Source organism: Penicillium crustosum (assembly GCF_028827405.1).
Source record: "Penicillium crustosum strain IBT 35664 chromosome Unknown utg000001l_segment0_segment0, whole genome shotgun sequence".
In the NCBI taxonomy this organism is placed as follows: Eukaryota; Fungi; Ascomycota; class Eurotiomycetes; order Eurotiales; family Aspergillaceae; genus Penicillium; species Penicillium crustosum.
In genome coordinates this window covers 4,184,469-4,197,839 of record NW_026623122.1, presented here as the reverse complement: position 1 = coordinate 4,197,839, position 13,371 = coordinate 4,184,469, and the positions used below count along the sequence as shown (strand labels likewise).

The 13,371-nt window shown below is 47.6% G+C and overlaps 5 protein-coding genes across 5 annotated transcripts; 3 read left to right on the top strand and 2 right to left on the bottom strand.

Annotated features, from left to right (window-relative positions):
- Positions 1-21: 21 nt before the first annotated feature.
- N7487_001581 (uncharacterized protein) lies at positions 22-882 on the bottom strand (the record flags this gene model as incomplete). The annotated part of the gene is made up of 1 exon (XM_056869329.1): positions 22-882. The coding sequence occupies one exon, from the start codon at positions 880-882 to the stop codon at positions 22-24; it is 861 nt and encodes a 286-aa protein (XP_056734113.1).
- Positions 883-1,494: 612 nt separating this feature from the next.
- On the bottom strand, positions 1,495-4,156 carry N7487_001580 (putative C6 finger domain protein; the record flags this gene model as incomplete). The annotated part of the gene is made up of 5 exons (XM_056869328.1): positions 1,495-2,372; positions 2,433-3,022; positions 3,081-3,524; positions 3,580-3,692; positions 3,758-4,156. 5 exons carry the CDS (start codon positions 4,154-4,156, stop codon positions 1,495-1,497), a joined length of 2,424 nt encoding a protein of 807 aa, XP_056734112.1.
- Positions 4,157-6,987: 2,831 nt separating this feature from the next.
- N7487_001579 (copper fist DNA-binding domain-containing protein) lies at positions 6,988-8,592 on the top strand (the record flags this gene model as incomplete). Its single annotated transcript, XM_056869327.1, has 2 exons — positions 6,988-7,063; positions 7,121-8,592. The coding sequence occupies 2 exons, from the start codon at positions 6,988-6,990 to the stop codon at positions 8,590-8,592; spliced, it is 1,548 nt and encodes a 515-aa protein (XP_056734111.1).
- A 1,096-nt stretch (positions 8,593-9,688) lies between these two features.
- N7487_001578 (uncharacterized protein) lies at positions 9,689-9,904 on the top strand (the record flags this gene model as incomplete). The annotated part of the gene is made up of 1 exon (XM_056869326.1): positions 9,689-9,904. One exon carries the CDS (start codon positions 9,689-9,691, stop codon positions 9,902-9,904), a length of 216 nt encoding a protein of 71 aa, XP_056734110.1.
- A 2,019-nt stretch (positions 9,905-11,923) lies between these two features.
- N7487_001577 (endonuclease/exonuclease/phosphatase family protein) lies at positions 11,924-12,925 on the top strand (the record flags this gene model as incomplete). The annotated part of the gene is made up of 1 exon (XM_056869325.1): positions 11,924-12,925. The coding sequence occupies one exon, from the start codon at positions 11,924-11,926 to the stop codon at positions 12,923-12,925; it is 1,002 nt and encodes a 333-aa protein (XP_056734109.1).
- Between the last annotated feature and the right edge of the window lie 446 nt (positions 12,926-13,371).

Genomic DNA, 13,371 nt, shown 5'->3' with positions numbered 1-13,371 from the left:
AGTACCCAACACATGGGAAGATCAAGCGACAAACTGAAAAGGTGAGGCATCATCGATGTCTTCAACGCGCCCTACCTCTGCATAACTGCCTTTGAGAACATTGACTTTATAGTAGAAAATACCATCACTCAAGACAAACATGCTGGGAAGGCCCGTCGGAACCAAAACAAACCCCTCCTGCGGCTCGGAACTATATCCAATAGTATAGTGGAGCATGCAACGGGAGCAACGATCGAACCGAGTATGTTGCTTACATCCTTCGTCCAGGTACGCAGCAACGTCAGATTCCATCATAACAACCAGATATTTCCCATCATAGGAGCGGATCTGTGTCTTCCCATCATGTTTGGAAAGCTGAAAAGACATGCCATCACTGTACGGGTTGCCACCGAAATACAGCTTGCTTGCGAATTCCCCTGCATCGCCTGTCCAGATACTGTCGCCGTTGATGGGATATAAGGAGAACCATTTATCGGGGTGGTAGAGATCAACCCCGTCAGCGGAAATGGGGTTGCTCGCGTCAATGATAGGATTGGGAATTGACGGGGCAATGGGAGGTTCGGCATCGCCGTAGTCTCCCACCGGGTCGAGTTGGACTTTGACGGCATTATCAGCGTCATTCGCCCACTTCCCATCCTGGGTTAGGTACTGTGACCCATTGCGGATGTAAAATACATCTCCGTCATAATCGGAATAGTTAGCGAGGACGCCGACATATGCGTTATTATGAATTATCGCCTCTTCATCATCGGAAAGGTAAAACAGAGAACCACGGGCATGGTAATCTCTGCATATCTCGAAGTTGTTGTCCCGATGGTGAATAGCAAGATATTGGCCGGTGACGATGAACCTGAATGGCCTGTCAAGCCCTTCATACTCCATGCTGGATCCTTCGGTGATAGCAAGAAACTGTTCAAGATCAGCTTAGCTGTTTAACTATACGGGGAGGCTTAAGCAAAAATAAATAGTGGCGTGGCCATAAGTAAAGATGGAGTCTAAGGGAGGAAACTATACCCGTACTATCGAGGCTTTCCTCTCAGCCTGGCCCTGGATGGGTCCTGGTAAACGTGACAGGCAGTCTGTGGTGAAAGACCGAGATACAAGAGAGAATTGTTTAGTGATTCCAAGGCTACAGTCGCCTTGTTTGTTGAGTTTGCATTGAACCTTCTAGGAATTCGTGGGGGCCCGGGCTATACACAAAGCCCCACATGTCAGGGTCTACATTAGAGATGAAAAGCCATTTCGCGCAGCCTAAAATTCGATGTAGATATCATACATAAAATATGTTCCATTTGAAGACTAACCCCCCCCCTGTTCCTAATCGAAACACAACTACAACATAAGATATTAGAGACAAACTTGAGCCATGGAGAAGCCCAGCGAACGCAAATATTACAAACGAAAAGCAATTTCTGATGGGGCTATTTTGTTCAGACAAAAAGGAAAGAAGAGAAAGATCAAGTTGAGAAGAAAGGACATGATCGCGAATCGAACTTAACGTGTGCGACGGTAGATCAACCCAGAGAAGACGTTCAGATAGCCCTCCTTAGTGAGCATAGTAAAGTCAACAACAACCCGACCCGACCCCCCGTTCGACTGGGTCAACTGAGGAGCAAGATTCTGCTCATTTTCCCCCTGGTCATTAGGAAGACCTGGCGGGGGCGTAGACGGGGCATTCTGACTGACTGAGCCCTCAGCGCCGACAGCAAGATCAGCAAGGTGCTGGAGAGAACGCTGCTCATTTGGACCCATCACAGGCTGCTGGGACTTGACGAGACCGCCAATCTCAGCTTCCTGGAGCTGGCTCTCCTGGGACTTGATACGGCGCCACTCAAGGAAGATGCGGATCTTGGCGTCCCATTCCGGGGTGCCGAAGATATTGTCGAACTCGGAACCCTCTGCTGCGCGCTTGGAGCGGCGGTCGAGGATCTCTTCGACTTTTTCGAGGGCGGCCCAGCATTCGCTTGCGTGTTCTGGGAGAACGGTCGCCTCGAGAAGAGTCATTGAGGCAAGGGCTAGACTGTGCAGATCAAAGGGTGACGGGAGGCGGGATTGCATGGTTGACTTATGCATCTCATTGATTACCTCCTGCGCACAGAAGATGATCTCGTACGGGCTATACACAAAGACATGGCGCTTGATGAGCAAACGGACGGTCCAGTAGAGTTGTGCTTGGAGGCTTTCGTAAAGTGGGCGGGTGGTAGAGTTCTCCGGTAGCTCGTGGATCTGGAATATGTCTTCCATCTCCGCTAGACGCTCTAGGGACGAGACTAGGTTCGCGCCGATGATACGACCCAGGCCGGAGTTGGTCTGGCAGACATTGTGGTCGACATTAGCCAGAGTGACCATCTCCGAGAGGAATGTCGAGTAGGCTAGGGCGAAAAGAGTCAGCAAAACATCACAATTATAAAACACAAGGGTGATCAACATACAGGCAATTCCAGTTGTGATTTGACCGACAACCCTTTCATCTTCACGACCGCCAATCTCATGGCCGCCCAGAACGGTGGCATCTGCCACACTGATAGCATACCACCGAGCCAAGATGACCAAAGACACCCAGTTGCGCCGGGTGAGGTTGGCATCCGAGTCGACATCAGGATCCACAGATCGCTTGTTCTTCAGCTGGCCTTGGCTCTTGGCCAAGTCATATCCGAGCTTGTTAGCCGCTTGGACCAGGCTACCCTTGGGAACACCATCTTTCAGAACGAAATTATCCGGTCCACGAGTATCACAGTCGATAATCATTAACAAAAGAGACTGGAGCCAGATAAGGTTGACAGGGGTCGAATGGACAATCAATGGCTGGCGGGTGTGGAACATGAGGAGATCCTGAGCATTATCAAAGCCATTGATCTTCTCGAAATTGCCCGCCACACGAGACATGTCAGTTCGAGTAACGCTGTACAACGCATGGCAGAAAATTTCCTGTGCTTCGCGATTGCATTGGTGCAAAAGCTCCAATGTGCGCTCCTTGGTGTGGGGAAGAATCGGCAGAAGGGTGTGGATCTTCTGATAATAGCTATAATCAGGTGTTAGGTGGATTTCTCATAATTACGAGGGACAAAAATTGCACATACGCGTCAAGAGCTCCTTCGTCCAGAGTCACTGGTGTCATGTCGTCATCCCCTTCATGCTTTGGTAGATCTGTCATTTCAAGGCCGCTTGGGAGATCATTCTCATGGCCTGTCGGGTTCCAGAACAGATTACCAGGTTTCGGTGCGTTGCCGCCGGCAACGGCTGGGTTGTACGGGTCTGCCGCCGTCTCAGAGGCGTCGAAAGCATTTTGCGATACCCGCGCGTTGAAAGAAGGTTGTGCAAACGAGGAGCTTGGAAGACCTTCGAAAACCGAGTAAGTCCTCTTGCGATTGCCCGAGGTGGATTCCACCGGCGATGCGAAATCCTGGTACCCTCTCGGTAGCGACACCTCGTTCATGGACTGGTATGGCACGTCAGGCTGCACGATCCCTGGTTGCATCTGGTTCTCGAGAGTATGGAGTCGCTCGGCGAGTTCTTTGATATAACTGTGTATCTGTCAGCGACGGCAATTCTTGTAGCGGCGCACTTGTTTTTTCCTACCCTTTACTGGGGCCGCGTTTCATCGGGACGCGACTGAACTGGCACACAACGCCGAGGCGTCTACAGTTGGAGCATGTTTCAAGGCCGGTTTCCGAACTCGCGTCGCATCGAACCTATAGAAGAAAACGCGTCTTAGTTTGGATGTACACAGTCGCATTCGGGGGAGTTGTGATCGTACTTTCTTTCGCCGGCACTCGTCGCAAGCCCTTGAGATCTTTGATCGTTTGCGCGCACTTTGTTCGCCATAGCTCAGGTCGTGATTCGGGTCTACGCCAACCTGTTGACTCGGAGGGAACTGTAACATGTGTTGGTGCTGGTGTTGATCCTCCGAAGAGGTTCGACCCATGTCAGCAGCATTGGAGGAACCCAACACCATAGACTGGCCATGGTGAACCCCGTTGTTTGTTTCGCCAAGGCCTGGACCAGACGCATCGCGGGAAAGTTCCGCGGACAGTAGTTCGTCGGTGGTCATTTGACGGTTGCCATAATACGAGGGCACGCCCTGGGCCATCTGCGCACCGTTGGGGGACGGGTAAGAGGGCGCCGGAGGCATGTCAGACTGCTCACGAGAGTTCATTGCGCGAGATAAAACCGAAAATCGCTAGGAAAATGATGGGTTGTGGGCAAAGCGGGCCTCCGGGGGATGGAGGGAAGATGGTGTAGGACGCGAAGTGCCAGAGGTGAAGTTTTGACTAAAATTTCGCGGGGGGGTATTTTCAAGGGGGCTAGCGCCGAGAGCGCCGCATTAAGCAACAACATTTGTACGGAGGATTCATTAGAATTAGATATTATTTTGAAGCTATATACAGTTGTTTACTTCCCCGAGTCTTTTTTGGATGATCGCACGGAGGACGGCCTTTCGTTTCTGCGTGTCGAACGGATTAATACTATTTCCCCTTCGGCTTCGGATGAACTACCAACACCTGAGCAAACAACTTGCACTTACACTCTTAAAATTCAAATTAGGGTACCATGATATATTTGGTGCTCATGCCATCTTTAAGGGTGTTGGCTCAATTTAGACTGATACCACTGGTTTGTGTCAATTCTCATCGGAGATTATCCTCGCAAAGGTGTACACTATCGATGTCGGGATACATAGCCATGTGCCTATTTTTGTACCGGCGCTCAATATCCAACATCCTTGCGACTACTCCAGCGAGTATCAACCATAATTTCAAGCTGGCAAATGACAAATGATATTGGATATTCAGCGAAAGCTGTATATATGCTGATCTGGTTGTACCCTTCCCGGGATCACCTGACCTAGAGTCGCATGATGTCCACGGGTTCTCCCATAGTGCTACTGATTGTTTGAGGAACCCAGTAGTTTGTAGTCTTTGATCTACTCATTCCCCCTTTCCGTACGATTCCTATTTTCCCTACCAGTATCTACCGCTTTGTATACTTGAGACCGTTTGTAGATCACCATACAACATAGTATAACTCGAACCCCAGATCGGTCTAACGTAATATGGCTTCCACTTACATCATATACACTTTGGTACTTACCAGCCGTTTAATCAAGTGAATTAAACAAGCACTTCAAGGGATCCATAATAGTATAAAAGATATAAAAATAGGAGATAAGGATGTGACTTTTTTTTATACTCCATACCGCAAATTAACCTACGATAATCGAGTTGATAATACGATTGTACGTAAAGAATCCAATCCTCCACCAGATAGCGATTGGCGGGTAAAAAGATGCAGATCAGGGCCCCAAACTCTCTCTGCAGGCCGCCCGAAGCAGGAACACTGACGCCATCGACCCACTTTGGCCGCTATGGCATGCATCGTGGTATTGTACTTGTATGTATTGGTAACATGGTATTAGTAAATTAGTAACTTTGAATGCACATGAGCTGGGCTACGTGGACTCCTTCCACTGGATACTTTTTTTTTTTTTCCTTTTTACTTCTTTCTCTCATTTCCCTTTTCCAGTTGATGTCTGCGCCAAGGACCTGTCATAACCTTGGAAGTCGCTTTATCATGTAATACTAACCTACTACCTAACCTATGGACCATTTGGAAAGCCTTACAGGGATTATGGAATGTTCTTTTGCCAATGTACCTCCGTAGATCAAGCGCTAGCACCCCTGAAACATTCTCATAATAGATTCAGCCCCAGCAACCAGGGTGCCGTAGCACAAAGAAACACAGTATTTCCTAAATATATACTCCGTACAGAGTGTAATATGAGTGTGTCAAAGTCGGGATGTGCGGCCCCAGATTTTAGATCCATATTTTCCTAGTGGGGTGAGTTTGTTATGGCTAGCCTTTGCCAATCTTTTATTTTTTATATATAACATAATAATAATGGGACTTTTCCATGCAGTGGCCACGAGTTCGGTTGCCACTATATTGTTGTTCCACGTAGTATACATACGGTTGGGGCTGCCAGTTTGGGCATTTGAAAAAAAAGTCAAAGTTTAAAATAAAAAAAAGGGGGAAAGGGGGAAAAGAAAGAAAAACTAGCCGATAAAAAGAAGCAAAACTAAATAAAATTCTCACGATGTGCGTTGGGAAAACCCTAAGGAACAATGGTTCCTGTGAGTGGAGTCCTAAAAAAGGTGGAAGAATTCTACCTGGGCAGCCCTGGAGGGCTTGTTAGTCAAAGAACCCTTGGAAGTCTTGGAAACATACATACAATATTTTAGTAATAGTACAGTTATTTACTTTACTTACTTTAATTACTACTAACTATGCATTGCCATGTATGCATGTAAAATCATTACCCCAAATCCAGTAAATAAAAGCAGCGTAAAAGCAGTAAAAAGTACAATACAACCTGTCCCTATACCTGTCAGTACGGCCACCTACAAAGACCAGTGGCGCAACGAAAATCCTCGTCCCATACCCCGTTATTAACGGCTACTGCCCGCCCTCCTCCCTCTCCTCTTTTCTTTTCCTCATTGCGTCCAACGTCCTCTTTTATCGAACGCTTTTTATCTTGGCCGCCACTACCGGTACTTGGTGTCCTGTCTAACGGCCGGCGCCAAACGGTGCGTAGGCTTGGTCCCCCTCTCCCCTCTCTCTCTCTCTTACTCTCCGATCCCTGACCACACCCCCCCCTTCTACCTCGCGCCTGAGATACCCTTTGGATTTTCAATTTCTTTCTGTTTTCTGTTCCAATCGAAGACAGTGCAGTGGCTCTCAACGGCATTCTACACTGCTTATCTGGCGTTCTGTGAACTCCTCCGCGCATTGGGACATTCGACTATACGATTATACCCTTTTGTTCATTTTGTTCTACTCGGCCCGAACTCTTTAAAGGAGCCCCTGCCAATCGCCTTGACGGCTTGATATCTCGGTCTCTTCAACGGATCTTTTTTATTTCAATACTTCAATTTTCCCCAATATACCTCGCGAATCATCGCATGTGTACCTCCCAGTAACACCGCAGCGATGCTCATCGATGGTGAAAAGTATGCTTGTGAGGCTTGCGTCCGGGGTCACCGAGTCAGCAGCTGTCATCACAGTGGTACGCTAATCTTGCGCTCTCTCGCAATAATGAATATCTTATGCTAATTCCCCTTAGACCGCCAATTGACCCATATCAACAAAAAAGGCCGCCCAGTCTCTCAATGTACTCACTGTCGCGGCCTACGCAAGTCTCGGACAACCCACACCCAGTGTGATTGCGGCGAAAAGAAGAAGAAGGAAGACTGCCATACTGGCATTTCCCATGGTCGCTGTGGCTGCTGTCATGGCCAGCGCTGCATTTGCGCACTCAAAAAGGAACATCTAGATACTGTGCCTGAAACCGGTCTTCCCTTCTCTCCGCCCCCACTGACGATTGAGACCCCACGGAAACCCCCTCTTACGTCTACCAAATCTGAATCGACGCTCACGATTTTCCGCGACGGTCATCATAAACCCGCCCACAAGCATAATGACATGGCCCACAAATGTGGATTGCCTTATACGATCCCGCGATCGCATACCATCCACCACCCAACCGACTTACCCCGTCGCTCGGTGGATCATTTGCCGCTAGGCCAGTCGACCTTTATCAAGGAACCTCTTACCCTGTCCGAATTTCCTATATCACAACAAACGTCGCAAAATGGTTCTCCCAACAGTGCGCATCTTTCGGGCGCCGAAGACGATGTGAAACCAGCCCCTCTCGATCACTCGTACCTCGACAATTTCGTTTCGCCAGCACCTCCCGCTCCATCATTAGACCGATCTCATGATGCGCTGTCAAACCCGATCTCTGCCCCTGCAACCATGGACAAATTCCCTCTGGAACAGATTGTCACCAGTGTCCCTCCCCTTGACGTCTCTTCTTTCGCCTCCTTCCCGGCCACGAGCTCCAACTCTCCGATCGCCTGCGTTGCATTCCAAGAACCCTACCAAGAATGTTATTTTACCTCTCCAGACTCCGATATGCCCCTGGGGTCTGCTGGCATCGGTGCTCCCTCGGTCGACTGGTCAAGTTTCCCTCTGTACTCTGACGTGCCTACCGCAACCAGCACGCAAGCTCCTTCATATGCTAGCTTTGACTACACCGGATATCCCTCGGGTCTTCCAGCGCCTTCATCATCCGGAGACATCTCCGAAGCTGACGAGTTTGGAACGCTTCCTGGTTTGGGTCATGCTAGCAATGACATGCACGATCTGCACAGTGTGAGCGAAACGTCTGACATGGACCATCTCCGCATCAGCTCTGCATCCTCATTGGTCGGTCTACCTCAGACGCGTCTCCTGTCATCCAATGACCTGGACTCGATCAACATAGACGATTTCCTCAAATCAACCAATGAGTCCACCGCTGCGCTCGAGCACCAGCTGCAAGCCAGCATGAGCATAGAGGCGAAACCGGTCCCTACTCAGGATATCTACACTATGTCGCAAATACCAGTGTACAAGCCCATGACGTCGGCCCCGATTCCCAGCGCTCCCTCGCCGCCCCCGGACTCCGTTCCTATCTGGGCTAGCGGTCTCTTCGATGCTGATTCCACCCCGCCCATGGATGATAACTTCTTCCAACAATCCTGGGGCCAGTAAGAAACAGTGCTGCTCGTTATTTATCCTTTCTTATATTCTCTTCCTCCCTATACTTCTTTTTGTCCTGGGGCTTGCTCTCTTGCGGCAATCTACCACCACCTCCACACCGTCTTCATGACCATGATGAGAGATTGATGATGAATGCCTTATTTGTCCTGTTCCATTAGCCAGTCTAGATTCCTTCCTTGATAGCCATTCAATCTAGAGGGGTTTGCGATTTGGACACTTGCATGTGCCTATACATTCTTTTGCTTTTGACTTCCGTATATGCACTATCTTTCGCTTTGCCTTCTCCCTGATGTATAGAATCTTTTTTTTTTTTTTTTTCTTCTTTTTACATGTACAATGATTTGGGTGGTATTTCTCTATACATTTCCCTACAACGATACCCAAATGCACTGTGCCGATCGCTACAGACCCCGAGATTTGCCTTTGGATCTCCATCGTGCAGTATTTTATTATACCGGCACAGAACACTAGCTGATATACCTAGGTACCCTTATGGTATCATTAACCACCAATTACCTATCAACTAGGTAGAGTGTTTTAATACCAAACAAACTACATATGTACTCCGTGTATTCCATCAAGAACACTAGTAACAATCGGGCTCGAATGTAAAAAAAGATCCCAGTCAGGCGGGATATAGCGGTGAGAGCTCCCCACAACAGCACTCAGCTGCCTCATCGACAGACTTGTGGATTCTTCGGCCTTTAGGTTGCCCTCTTGCATTCTGAACACTGAAATAATATTTACAAAACAACAAACAACTTACAGTATCAGAGGACTCGTGGGATTGACGAAAATAGCCGCTTTCAATACCAGAAACGCCTTTCTACCCGTGCACGCAAGCTGGATGTCTCGACTTACACCCAAGGGAAGACGCAATGAGGATCAAGTCTATCTTTGTTACTATTCAAGCCAAAGACAAAGCCTTTATTCCGGTTTGCCCGGTTAATCTATCCACCTCCCATCCGTCCGGGAATCCAATCAGTGGAGAATTCCCCAGTGGCTTGCGGCAGTGACGTGACGATCAACTCAAAAATTTATCAAACGGAGATGTCAATCTCAAGTGGATTAGACAGTGGATCAGACAATGGCCTACGAAACCAATCTTTCTCGGAATATGAATACTGCATTCCTGAATGGCGATATGAAACCTCGATGGAGCCTAGAACACCGCTCCTCGCCTCCTCGCAATCTCCCAGACACAACCCCAGATGACATTGATATTGAAAAGAATGGCTTCACTGGCATTCAAGAAACAAGCCCAGGTGGTCCTCATTTTGGACTCGCGCCCAGAAGAGGCTGAAATACCTTGGGGGTCTCTTCCACCTGATCTTCCGATTCTTGGGAAGGAACTATTCTGACACAAATAGCTGCATACGGTTAAAACTTGGATAGATATGTCTGACTCATACATCCCCCTGGCTGTATGCTGGGCCGATCAGCTTAAGGTCAACCCCAGTGGGGTCCTCCTCCCAGATCGCTCCTCGAGTGCATCCAACCAAGCCAACTACTCCACCATTCGTGCTGCCATTAACACCCAGTTATATAAACGATACCTGGCTTTAGCAACAACTCACAGTATCTCTCCAGAATGATATTGCGGCCATTGAAGCCGTACAAGAACACGCTCCATGACATATACACTGAGTCCAAAGAAGAAGCATTGTAAAGGAGGCTATGAGACGATGTATTAAGACACTAAACCTAGAATGGGAAACTAGCTCAAAAAAGCAACATTGGAAATTCACAGCCTCAGTTTACATACAATACCAACAAAAAAAAATTATATATATAGTATACAGATGTATCACACCACTCCACCCCAAAAATAGAACCAAAGAGCCCGATGCTCCAACTCAGCTATGTACCTAGCGTACATACATATATCCCCTACCCGTCTAGCTAGGGATCCCAACGCGACCACACATATACACGCATAATGTACATTTCACATACCAAGCAACAAGGGATCCCCCTGTATTAACGTCAAACCATAGCTAAGCATTAGCCAAGACGACGCAAGTCAGTGCTTGAGGCACGAGGTAGGTGCGTTATTTATCCGAGAATGCGGTCTGCGGTGTGACTACTGTATGCTGCACCTTGCTGTACGATTAGGTCTTGCGTGTACGATCTGGAGGTGTGGGTCAAGGTCCCAGCGATACAAAGTGCCGATGGCCGGTTTACCGAATACACAGTGTAAGGTGCATACATACATATGTAGGTAGATATGTATGTATGAGTGGGTGGATGCGTTTATGCGCCTTGCATACTTTGTATGTACCGGATACTGCCTGGCACTTGAGACCTTTCCCTTTCCATTTTAGTGCCCAGACCGTGCCGATTTGTCAGTAAAATTGAGCAGGGATGGAGCTAGATTGCTTCTGAGGTCATAGTTTCTGATCAGCCGGTGTATGTTTTATGTTTATGTTCATGTTCGTTGTTGTGTTACTTGTTTCTGTCTACTTCAATTCTCACCGCTTGTTTATTTCGCTTGTGTCACTGTACATGTCAGATTGAGGTATAATATGTGTATACGGAACATTACATATATGTAGTTATTGTATGGAGTACTCGATTACGTATCTACTGAGACAGTTCCCTTGTTGGGATCACATCATTACCTGACCATACTCCGTACAAGGATTCGAGTTCGGTTTTAGCTCACTGTTTGAACTAAGCATTTACCAAGCAAATCAATTGCCGGCCTTGCATACTCTCTAATTAATTAATTAAATTTATACTACCCCAGGCTGCATATTAGGCTGCGTCATCAAGCTCATAGTGCCATTAATCTGTTGCCTCGTTGCCTTTGGTTCTTTCCTCGTAGGGCTGTGGTGGGTCTGCAGATGGACAATCTACCGTCTTCATATATATATATCTTACCCAACATAAGAACTTATGTTTATAATAATGTTGAAAAATAGCTTTGTAATTTCAATAGACTATAGGCAAAAATTTTGCTTTTCTATTATAGAGAAAATAAGGGGAAATCCATATCATCCTACTGAAACAATGTATCAAAATGCCGAGGCTCATCTGGGGATTACAAGTGTGGGGCCCCTCACTCAAGATTCAGGTATTGCTACTCCAAAATGCCAGACTTGGACTATAATGAGCTTTGATATGAATCTGATCTTAATCCATATATCTCAGTACTACATAGGTCCAACCGGAGCCTATCACCTTGGTCAGCCTGAGGCTTAATGCTTAACTAATCCCAAAACTAACCCAAACCTTCGAAGGTGAACCTCACCAGGCAACCTTGGAAGTGATCAACCTCATCCCCATCATGGATATTTACGCACATCTCCGAACAAGCATAATGTCCTGGAAAAACGACACACCTCTTCCAACCGATGTACAAGCCGATCCAAAATTCCAATCTTGGCACCAATTCAACCCAAACTCCCAGCAGTGGAATCCAGTAAGCGCGAATGAAAACACAGAGCCACCACACACCACCGATGAAACCTCATCCGATCTAGTACTCTTGACATGGAACATCGACGCATTATCCGAGAAGACCCAAGAACGCGTCACAGAAATCCTCAAATTCATCACCGAACTAGATACCAACGTGGACATCATATTTCTCCAAGAAGTATCACAGCGCGCCTTGCGACTGATCTTGAGCCATGAACGTATCCGCGAATTGTGGTTCTCAAGCGAACACGAGAATACATCATGCAGGCACTCATTCACGACAATGACCTTGGTATCCAAGACTCGATTTGGATCACGACACAGCTCTGAGACCAGCAGGTTTGCTCTAGGACCTGTGTGGAGGGTTGCCTTTCCTAGTCACTTTGATAGAGATGTGCTCTTTTGTGATCTCTTCGTTCCTTCGTCTACAAGCCCTGCTTCTGCCACTCGAGTACGGCTTGCAAATGTTCATCTGGATTCTCTGCCTCTCAGACCTTCACATCGGCCCCGGCAACTCTCCATTGTCTCTTCATTCCTGCGGAGTGCGGGATGTGGGCTGGTTGCTGGTGATTTCAATCCGGTTCTGGATGAAGATGCTGCACTTGTAGAGACAAATGGTCTTACGGATGTCTGGATGGTGCTTCGTCCTGAAGAACCGGGATATACGTGGGGAACGGATGGGAAGCAGCGGTTTCCGCCGAATCGGATGGATAAGATCGCAATGCTTGGTCTCAAGGCGCGTGGGATTGAAATCCTCGAGGCTCGGCGAGTGGGGGAGGTGGAGGGACAACAGGACGCTCAAAGTGACGCGAATATACCCGACACCGAGCAGACTGGGCCTACAGCCGCACTCTGGAGCGATCACCATGGTTTGCTTTGCTCTTTTGGACTTGGAAAGTGAATGGTCATATTCGCACTATCACGATCGGATGGAATTTGGCATTTCATGTCATGTCTTTTTCCTGGTACTATCCGGCTGTCCCCCTCCTATCATTAGTCTACCTTTACCCAAAAATGAAAGCAAGAATAGGAACAGAAGCATTAACTAAAATACGAGAACTTTCTCAGAATCAATGAAACGGACTTTATTCTCTATAAAGGAAAACCACGGCACGCAGTACCTATATCAAACAAAACGAAAGATGCAAATGTGCCCAAGGGAAATGTATGCCACTATTCAAAATGCAATGCATAAGTGCCTGCGAAGAGTACCCAAAAATGAGAATCAAAAATAGCAAGCCCAATAGAGTCAGTAGTCTAAGAGGTATCGAGGGCGAACCAATTCCAGATCCATATCCAAATTCAAATATTCAAACCATTTCGTCGTAGAGGCCACACATATATGGA